The 10,653-nt window shown below is 57.6% G+C and overlaps 1 protein-coding gene across 1 annotated transcript; it reads right to left on the reverse strand.

Annotated features, from left to right (window-relative positions):
* Positions 1-1,894: 1,894 nt before the first annotated feature.
* Positions 1,895-5,890, reverse strand: MSX1 (msh homeobox 1; the record flags this gene model as incomplete). Its single annotated transcript, NM_001162887.1, is given in 2 exon segments — positions 1,895-3,074; positions 5,422-5,890. Coding segments are annotated over 2 exon segments (912 nt in total).
* Between the last annotated feature and the right edge of the window lie 4,763 nt (positions 5,891-10,653).

Genomic DNA, 10,653 nt, shown 5'->3' on the forward strand with positions numbered 1-10,653 from the left:
AAAAAGAGGAGTCGCCAGAGTGGTTCCAGAAAGAAACCCAGAAGGTTCGCGGAAGCCAGGGTGTCCTGAGCGCTGTTGCCAGGCATGTGGAGTTAACACGGGGTGAGGGATCCTTTAAGCTTCTGCAAGGAACTGTGAAGTACCTTGGCCCTCGAGTGCCTTTAAAGGGCCACATGGGTTTAGGAGGCTGAGACATTTTTAGGTGTAACTCCCTCTCCTGGGGATGGAGCAGCCCAGCTCTGGTTCTGGCCGTACTCCTGTTAGCCCAGCCGCCAGGGACTCCCTCAGACTTTCTGGGGTGACAGAACTGCGCTCCACAGCTAGCTTGCTTTCTTTTCTTAGGGAAGGGAGTTGACAAGTTCGGACTGCAGCCCCAGCCCCGCGGGACAAAACTTTTCCAGAGCTACTGAGGCTGGAGGATCTGAGACCCAGGGTACCCTGGCGCCAGTGGAGAGCCCGCCCAGGGTGCATGCATGCAACCCTGCGCTCTCTCGGAATTCCTAGGCCGACTTCCCATCCCAGGGGCTAGAAACTGCCCAGGGTGCCCCAGACTCAGTTTCTACACTGTGAGATGGTCTCTATCTGTGGTCAGCTCCACGCTCCCCAAGTCCAAAGCCAGGTACTTTGGGTTCTGCCATCCCGTGGTTGGCTGGCTTCCGGTGGCCCAGGCTGTCCCGGGTCTGACCTGTGTGGAGTTTGGAGGCACCAGCCACTGTCAGAGGCCAGGAGTGTGAGTGTGTGTGTGTGTGTGTGTGTGTGTGCGTGGAGAGGACCCGAATCTGGTGAGAATTAAACCAGGGCCCTCAACTCAAAAGCAAACAGTGCAGAGCCTGAACATAGTAGGCTTTATTTACTAGAGGTCATTTGCTGCCTTCAACATCCTTGCAGGAGTTCCTGTCGTGGCTCAGTGGTTAATAAATCTGACTAGGAACCATGAGGTTGCGGGTTCGATCCCTGCCCTTGCTCAGTGGGTGAAGGATCCGGCATTGCCATGAGCTGTGGTGAGCTGTGGTGTAGGTTGCAGACGGGGCTCGGATCCTGTGTTGCTGTGGCTCTGGCGAAGGCCGGTGGCTACAGCTCCGATTCAACCCCTAGCCCGGGAACCTCCATATGCTGCTGGAGCAGCACAAGAAATGGCAAAAAGGCAAACAAACAAACAAACAAAAACATCCTTGCAGAATTGCCCCTAGAAGGCTAAACTTGGTGCTCGTTCAAAATATTCTCCTGGTAGCCTGAATTTAACCTAGTATATAAAAGAAAAGCTAGGATTGTAGACAGGGCTTATGCAAAGGACACACCAGGGCGGGACGTGTATGGCAGCGCTGGGTTTTCAGTGAAGATTCCCTCACCTCCCCTTAGGGGTTGTGATAGGGAGCGTGAATGCACTCACATTCTGGCAAGTGCAAAATTAATTCCACAAACCGCGTCTACACTGGTGCGGCGATTTAGAGAAGCCAAGCCAGGCCTCTCCATCCCCCACCTGGCCTCCTGGGGGAAAAACAGGTTTGCGGGGGTGGGAATTGTCTGGATTAGCTGTCTGCAGTCATCAAACCATTTGGGTGATTCGCTTTGTTTTCATAGACAGGTTAAAAGGGGAGAAAAAAGAAAGAGTCGGTTATGGGTCGCCTGAGCAAGTGTCGATTTCAGCTTAAAGTGAATTGGAAAATTGAGCCTAATTATCCTAGGTAATTGCTTCAATTCTCCACTTGACTTTGCTAACGCAGATCTGTCCTGTGTGTTCAAAAAGACACCCCCCCCCCCAGTCCCTGAATATCCCGTTGTCACCTTTGAAAAGTTACCGGCATCAGACCACCAAACTGAAAAGCAACTGTATAGGCGAAGAGATGGCAAGAAGTAAAATTAAAAGACTAGATCAGTAAAAAGATCATCTCCTGTAGCTTAAAATTAATTTATTTAACAAATATAGCTATAATATAAATGATAATAAAATTTCAAATATACAGTATATTACAACAGTCCCTTCCAAAGGGAATCGCGAGAGCCACCCCAATGCACTGTTAAATAGAAACAGAATTTTTAATTTTTATTTTACATTTCTTTCTGGTACTGGTAACCTACCTTTGTCACGCATCTGTGTATACCCCCCCCCCCCCAAAGCCAAATGTTTTGCTGCTGAAGTTTTCCAGTGGAAGGAGCTGGGACCTGTCTCCCCCGGACAGTTATTCTCTTTTCTCCGACCGTTCTCATTTCCAAAATCTTCCAACATGAATTTGTCTGGGCTTTTCCTGTCTGGTGTCAGGACAGGAGGCAGCTGGCCATGGATGCAGGAGCAAAGGCCCCTACTTGCGGTCCCACCGCGAACTCTGCTGGGGGCTTGGGATAGATTTCTCAGCCTCTCGGGCCACTGTTTCCCCATCTCTAACAGGAGAGGGAAGATCTAGATTCTAGAAGAGTTCGAGGGGACCCTTCTAGCCACTTTTAGGGAGGGGATCAGACTTCAGAGAATGAACTCGGGGAGCAACCGAGGAGAAACCACAGCCGTGCGGGGCTTAAGGGGAAGGAGCCAGTGGGTGCCGAACAGGGGAGCGAGCAGAGGAAGCCTCCTGCTGCTCGCCCGGGATCGGCGCTGGAGGAATCAGCTGGCACCGCAGGTGCGCGACCCTGGGCCCTCTATGTCAGGTGGTACATGCTGTAGCCTACGTGGGCTGTGTAGAGTCCCACGGGCGCCACGGGCAGGGCGGCGCGCTGGAAGGGGCCAGAGGCGCCGTAGAGCGAGGCGCCCGCGGCGGCCGCCACGGCCGCGGGGCCGCCGAGTGGGAAGGAGAGGCCGAAGGCGGCGGGCGGCAGCATGGGTTTAGCGGCCATCTTCAGCTTCTCCAGCTCGGCCTCCTGCAGTCTCTTGGCCTTGGCCCGGCGGTTCTGAAACCAGATCTTCACCTGCGTCTCCGTGAGGCTGAGCGAGCTGGAGAACTCGGCGCGCTCGGCGATGGACAGGTACTGCTTCTGGCGGAACTTGCGCTCCAGCGCCAGCAGCTGCGCGGTGGTGAAGGGCGTCCGCGGCTTGCGGTTGGTCTTGTGCTTGCGCAGGGTGCAGGCCGGGGGGCTCAGCCGCCCTAGGGGGCCGAGAGAGGGAGAGAGAAAGGCAGGGGGTTAAGCGAGCGGCGCGGGCGAGCCGGCCCGCCGACAAGGTGGGAATGATGGCACAACACCCGCTAGTCATTTGCGCGGAGCACCCGGGCGCGGGGCCCGGTGCGAGGCACTTGGGAAAAATATTTTCTCCAATTCCAGACCCAACCCCTGCAGGATAGACGTTCCCGGCGACCTTTTGCAAAAGGAGGAGACTAAGATTCTAGGTGCAGCAGCGTGCCCATGTTCAAGGCCCGAGAGAACTGGGAAGAGGCAGGACAACCCTGAAAGCTAGATGGCCGCTTAGGAAGACCTTTCACGGCGGGGCCTTCTCCCACACGTGGGGAAGGTGGAGGTTAATAAAATGAGGAAACACGCAGAAAGAGGCCTTGCCCCCAGCCCAAGATCACATGTGGTTTTATGTGTTGGCGGAACGTTTATCTGTCCCCACTAAAGGCTCAGTGCTGGCTTTGGCCGTTCTGGGGCCTAGAAGCCACATCTCCAAAGTCTACACTCTCTTCCTTGGAACAGTGCGTTTCTACAGGGGTTTAAGCACAGTTCCCCGCTGACCAGAGGTGGAGCAACCCCGGATGTCACAAAGGGTCCCACCGTGGCCAAAGGCTCAAATACAAAAAGTACCATGGTTTGGGGAGGCCCTTCGCTTTAAAGGGGCTGTTTCTTCGGATCATCTGGGTTGTCTCCAGGGCCTCTCCCATCCCCAACACCTTGGCGTACAGTCACTCTCCATCCAGGGTGTGTGTGTGTGTCTGTGTGTGTGTAGGTGTATGCAATGGCTCTCCCTCGACTTGTGCCTCAGTCTGCAGACATCAACGCTGCTGGTGCCCGGCTGTCTTTTTCTTGTGGCTTCAAAATATACCTCGAGGGCGGGCTGTGAGCGAGCACCCCGGCAGAGGGTTCAGGCAGATCCCAGGCAGGTCCTCTGAGAAAGTCAATCCCTGGCATCCCCAGCGACTTTGGCGAGTTCATACGTGGAACAAAATTATTCCCGGGACAACAGAGGTCATGTCCACGTTGGGGTCGGTTCCCAGGCCCTAAAAGAATTCTCACGTCCTGGAAAAGGATGCTTTACCTATGCAGCAGCTCCCTTCCGGAAGAAATAAATTCCAGTGTTTCACCAGGCCGATTTTACCTAATTATGCTTTTATTTTATTTTGCGTACTTAAAAAAAAAAAAAAAAGATTCTCTGGGCCCTCAGGCCACCAGGATGTGAGTCAAACCAAATCTCCTGTTAACATCCCTGCTTCTTCCCCACTGGAGACCATTGAGAGTCCGGGAAGCAGTTGGCCCCCGACTCGCTTTCCGCCGGGCCACCCGAGGGGCGGGCGCCGAGGGAAACGTCACTCCCTCCAGCAGCAACAGCCCAGCGCTGGGCCACCTTCTCCGGCCATTAGGTCCAGGGAGGGGCTGGCCTTTCAAAGACGTTTAATCCCCAGATAAAAATCATTCCTCAGCATCAGGCCATTGAATTCGGGTTGCTATTATGCCGCGCAAAATAATCGGAGGAAACGAGGAAAACTTGGGAATTTCCCGTACTCCTGAAATATCTCCGACCGTGTACGCTGGGCAGAGAGGACAGGGGGCCGCGAGGCCTTGGAACGACCCCGAAGGCGCCTTTGGCGGCTGGAGTCCGCCTCCAAGGCCCCGCCGGAGACACTTGGGAGCTCCCACCACATCGGTGGGGGCGCCTCCCACTGATTGACTTGGTGCCCCGCCCCCGCCGCTGGAACCAGAGCGCCCTAACCCCCTAAAAGATCCACCCACCCAGGGCACCAAGTAGGTCCCCGAAGCGCCAGGTGGGGGTGGGAGGGAATTTTGCAGGAGCTTCAGAACCTCCGGGCAAAGAAATGGGGGAGGGGGTGGGGAAGGGGAGGGAGCATCAGTTCTACTACGAGAAAGTGAAACTCTGCGCGCTGGAAAGAGGTCCGCACCACTCGAACCCATCCCTTGGGGCAATGGCACTGAGAGTCTGACCCAGGAGCCAGCCAGCAGGACCTCTGGGGTCGTTTGGGGGCACGAGGAGAGGGTGCCCAGACACCCGGGTCCTCCAAGTGAACTCCCGGCCAAGGCAAGGAACCCGGGAAAGTGGACCGAGAGCTGGGCTCAGCCAGGCCTTGAACCCTCTTTCTGGGTGGGAGTCGGGAGAGGCGCAAACCCTCCGCCTCCCCTCCGACCCATCTGCAGCACCGGCTCCAGGTACCCCGCTGCAGGTACGCAGACGCCGGAGACAAGCAGGCGCCGGCGCGCGGCCTGGCGCCCTCGGGTCCCACACCCCCGCCCGCCCCCTCCCCCGCCGCCTGGGTTCTGGCTACTCACTGGCCGGGGGCGGGGAGAAGCGGGGGTTCTGCATCCACGGGGTCCTCTCGGGCTTCTCGGGACTCTCGGCTTTGACGAGCGCATCTTCTGGCAGCTTGAGGAGTCCTCCCACCGAGAAATGGCCGAGCCGCCGCGGCGAGGACGGCGCATCCGGGGCGCCCAACGACCCGGGCCGGGCGCCCAGGGGCTGCGCCGAGCCGCCCGCCGCCTGCGCGCTTTCGGAGGCCGCCAGGACGCTGTCCTTGGCCCCGGGCTTCCTGTGATCGGCCATGAGCGCCTCCACGCTGAAGGGCAGAAGCGAAGGGGACACTTTGGGCTTGGCCCCCTCCTCGTCCGCGCCCATGGCGGCCGCCGTGGCCGCAGTGGTGCTGGGGGTCTGGCCCCCGGCGCCTCCCGCCGGCTTGCCGAAGGCGGAGTCCTCCACTTTGACACCGAGTGGCAAAGAAGTCATGTCAGCAGCCGGGGCCATGCAGAGCCGGGCCCCCCCTCCAGCCGCAGCTCGGGCCAGCCGCCGGGCATGAGCTTCTGGCAGGCTGGGAGCGCGGCCGGCCTCTGGGAGCGCCCGGGGCCCCGGCCGGGCGGGCCCTCCCGCGCGCGTCTCCCGCCCCTCCCCAGAAGGCCAGCTCCGGCGCTCTGGGCCTGGTTCTCCGCTGGCGCCGCCGCGCAGGCCGAGTTCCCGGGCGCACCAGCCGGCTCCGGGTCGGGCCGCCGCTCCCCAGAGAACTTGTTAATAAGGCGAGGCCAGCGCGGCGGCGGCCAATCAGCGCGAGAGGGGGCGGGCCCGGCGCGCGCCATTGGGCCCCGCTCCTGCGGACTTGCCCCGAGGCGCGCTGGGCCTCGGGGCGCGCGGGGCTGGGCCCGGCCCCCGGAGGGCCGAAGAGGGGAGGGGGGCGCCCGAGAAACTTTCCTCCACGCGACAGCCCCAGCCACCTCTCTGCGTAGGTCCCCCTGGGTCTCTATGTCTCTGTGTTCCTGGGGGATTTTCCGTTGTTCTCGATCCTTTTCTTCCGCTCCCCTTCTCCTCCCCTTCCCTACTGCCCTCTTTCCCACTCGCTTCCCCCCACCCCTTTGCTCCTTTTCTGTTTTCCTTTTCTGCCGCTCCCCTACCTTTCTACGCAGTCGGTTGCTGTGTCTGTTTCTCCCTAGTGGATAATCGAGGAGCATTCCCCTCCAATCCCTTTCTCCCCTTCTCCTCTACCATGATCATTTGAGTTGAAGTCATTTCTTACATACACCTTTTATAGTTTAAAAAATCTGCAGGGTTATTTTTTATAGGAGAAAGACATGAGATTGATTTCTTTTTAAAACACCTTTTCTTCTGTTTCAATCTTCCAAACTTTATCTCTGCATAAAAGTGGGCCTTTGTCTCTTTCTAAGCTCTGGATTGAAGTTTGCCTAAGAAGGCACGCTGCTGCAGCGCTAGGGTTGTTAAGAATAAAAATACATCGTTATCTGGAATCCATAATCGAGTTTCATACCTGATGTGTCCTTTCTCCCCGCCGTGCACTTCTTTTGGAAGGATTACGACACCTATACCCCCGCGACAGGCTGGCAGAAGGAGCGGGCCCTCTTGCTATAGAACTTATTGAATAGAAAACCAACAGAAACGTAAACAAGACACTGATCTGGCCTTAACGTGACCTCAAACAGCGCGTACGCAGAAATAATAACACGTCCCGATCTCTGGATCGCTGATCTGGGAGGGGTGGCAGGCACGTTTGGGAGAGGGGGTGGGAAAAGAGGGTTTTTTTCTGGGAGAGATCCTTGATGCTGGGCTTGAGAACTTCTATTTTGCAGATTTCGGTGGAAACGTGATTTTTGTTTTCTGTTAAAAAAAAAAAAAAGAAGAAGAAAATGTGTTGGGGATGTGGGGAGACGGAAGAGCCACACAAACTCGAGTCCAGGCGCAGCGGTTTTCTGCGCCTCTTCTTTACGGCCTCTTATCCCCGGGCCCAGGCCGGCGACTCCCGGGGAGCTAGCAGCGGTGATTGGCGGCTCACAGGGACCAGCCATTGATGGCTGCGGGGTTCTAATCTCCAGGAAACACAAGGAGCTGCCGTGGCCATTTAGGGGTAATTATCTGAGCGCGGAGGGACGGCGAATTCCCTCGCCTTTTAACTGGGCGCAATAAAAGCTGTAGATTAGGGGCGTCCAGATTAAGGAAAATGAATTACTAGAGCGGGAACTTTATTACCCGGACGGCGTCCGGGGTCTGGCAGGAGGGGTCGGGCTGCGGCCGCCGGGGCGATTGGCGTCCTCACATCTGTCTGCAGGCTCCGCGACGTGGAGCCCTCGGGCGTGATGGGGGATGCTCGCGTCTGTGAAATTTACGCCGCCTCTCCCGATTTCTTCAACTCCGAGACTGCAACACAAGCATTGGGCAGGGCTTAGGGCCGTCAGCTCGCGTGGTGTCCAACTAGAGGCCCTTCGCACACGCACCCACAAGGACTCTCCAAAGGCCCCCCGTCCCCTTGGGGGACAAGGAGATTATAGAAAGTCCTTTTTGGAGGCAGGAGAACCGAGGCCCCCGAGGTTTGCCCTTGAGGGCACAAGGATAGAAGGCCTTACAACCCCACTTGAGAGCTGAGCAAACTGACGCTCATCAAGTCTGTAGGCCCAACACCTTGCTAAGGGCCCAGCCTGGGTGGCCAGCTCCTCTTGCCCACATTTCCAATTAAACGCTCCCTGGCCCAGGGAGCTGGAATCTCGCTCAGCACCCGGGTTAAACAGGGAGAGAGAACCGAGACCTCCTAGGCTGTTCAGATCAGCATTTCAAAAGCCATCCGTGTATCTTTCGGATGCGACTAGCTTTGTTCCGCCTTGGTCTCTCCTTTCTCAAAATGTTCGATTCCCAGATCGACTTGAGAATCTGATATTACTAAGAACTATCTAACCAGAAAATGCACATCAGCAAAAACAACTTCAAAGGCTCTGTACCCACTTAGAGTCCTCCAGAAAAGAACTCCTGCTTTAGGGCGGAGCTGGGGCTCGAACCCCGGAGGATGCAGGCCCTCGACGCAGAGGGGGCTCAGGGCTGTGTCCAGCAGGGCGCCGCAAGGCCAGAACGCCGGCCGGAGGCCGGGCGGCCGGGCGGCGGGAGAAGGGCCGCATCGCTAATTGCGGGGGTAAACAATCTGTCACGATCCCTCAGCGCGCCTAATAGGCAGACGAGGATGTTGTTTTTAGGCGCCAGCGGCGGCCCGATCAAAGGCAGCAGCCGGCGCAGGGGCCCTTGAAGTCGCGCCCCCGCCTCCTGGGAGCAAACTGCCAGCGCCCGCAGCCCCCGGCCCTGCCGCCCGCTCCTCGGCTTCGCGAGGCCGTCCCGAACCCCATGGCATCTTTTTAGGTTCGGTCTGGGGTTGGGTCTGCCCTGGCTCGGCGCGGCGGGTTCGCCGCAAGCGCGCGTTGCAAGGCGAGAAGAGCGTCTGCAGAGGCAAAGGGGTTCGAGTGGGCTCCGCGTGGACTCGGTGCTCCAAATCGCGCGGGCTCACCTACCACTGATCCGCCACGGGGCTCGGGGTGGAAAGATGGGCATGATCTCGGAGAAGGGAGTTGGAGGAAAGAAACAACATGTCTAATCTGTCTCCCGGGGCGTCTTCCCGCGGGAGGTGAGACACGACGTTTGGGGCAGTGAGAGGGAGTCTTCTCGGCGTTTATTTTTGTCTGGGCCTTTTCGGATTTCCCGGTTGGCGGGTTCCGAGAGCTGACAGGGCCGGGGGGCTGCGCCTGTTATCTCGCCGCCAGCACTAACCCCCAGGCGCTTCTAACCCCCGGCATTTCTCGGCGCGGCCGCTGCAGCCAAGAAGGCCGGGCTGTAATTCATGCCTGGCAAGGGCAGGGCTGGCCCGCAGCAGATAAAGCTCTGGGACTGGCGCTCGGCTTCCATCCTCGCGCGCTCCGGTCCCCTCCCGCCTCGATCCATCGCCCCTCATTCCGGGGCATTTTAAGCACTCCCCGTGCCCCAACAAAGCATCTCAGCATTTTGGATCCTAAGCACGACACTCCCGCGGCCACTCTCTGGACAACTGGTGGTAGTGTTCCGTTCCCCCCCCACCCCAACGCCTATGTTCCGAGACTGTGGGGCCGTAGAGTAGTGTTCTTAGACCCCCCCACCCCCACCCCCCGCGCCACCATGGGCAAAGATTCATTTTGAAAGGGATCCCATCCTAAAGACGGCCGTCCTATCTGCCTATGGGCGGCACGGGTTGGAAAAGCCTGCACGCTGGTCCCTCACTTCTGCATTCGTTGTCGCCTCCGTTGGGTTTTTTTGTTTACGCCCCTCCCCCCTTTCCCAATGCATTTTGTGGCCTCGACCCAGGAATCCCGCGTGCATTTTTAAAATGTACAGCTCAGTGGGATCCCCCGGCAATTAGGAGCCCCAAACAGTCCTCTTTAATAGAATGAATGTGCTATGAAAACCGATTACCCGGAACGATTTATTTTGGTGGGAATTCACCAATCTCCAGGAGGGCGACGGAGGGGGAGAGAGGGGAGGTATTTTGTCCTGGGGGAAGGGGGGTTGACGGTTAGACAGAAAGCACGACCCCGGGATCCCCCAACCTGCGGATTGGGGGAGGGGCTCCCGACCCCCGAGTCCTCCTGCCTTTTGGCCTCTGTCACCTTGAAGTGAGCGGCTAGGAGTCAGAGGTTTGGGAAACTGCCTGGGAGTCACCCATGTTGTCCTTCAGGAAGATTTCACAGCTTTCCAGAGAAAGACTCCGAAGAGCTAAGAACTCCAGGGAGTCCTCAGCTGCTGCCTGAATAGCCACAGCACAGATCAGGAGCAAATCAGCAGCAAAAAGAGTTCTGCTTTCTCCGGACCTGGGCAGAACTTATGCCTTTTAAGAGTTTGGGCGCTCTTCTTCAATGCGAAGTGTTTTTTTTTTTTTTTTTTAAACTATTTGTAAAAAAATATTTTTTCTTTCTGCCTAATTCCTTCTCTTAAGTGGGCCGGACCTGTGCCGTTGAACTGCCCAAGTGCGGTGAATTTCGACCGGCGCCAGGGAGAAATCGACAAGCCGGACTCCCTGCTTCTTTCCCCTTCCCGCCCTTCCCCCTCGCTTGCTTCTTTCCCTCCGGTCCGGCGGGGGCTTCCTTGTATCTTTAAATTCGGAAGGGGGTGAGGGGGCCTAGATCCACGGGGGAGAGAGAGGGGCCCCCCTTTCAGATGGCCCAAATTAATGTGATCGCGACATGAGGGTGCACTTGGGGAAGATGAAAGCGGAGGCCGGC

Source organism: Sus scrofa, chromosome 8 (genome assembly GCF_054392235.1).
Source record: "Sus scrofa isolate SSC_HxYL_T2T_F1_AM1 chromosome 8, Sscrofa_HxYL_maternal_Yorkshire_Landrace_v2.0, whole genome shotgun sequence".
Taxonomy (NCBI): domain Eukaryota; kingdom Metazoa; phylum Chordata; class Mammalia; order Artiodactyla; family Suidae; genus Sus; species Sus scrofa.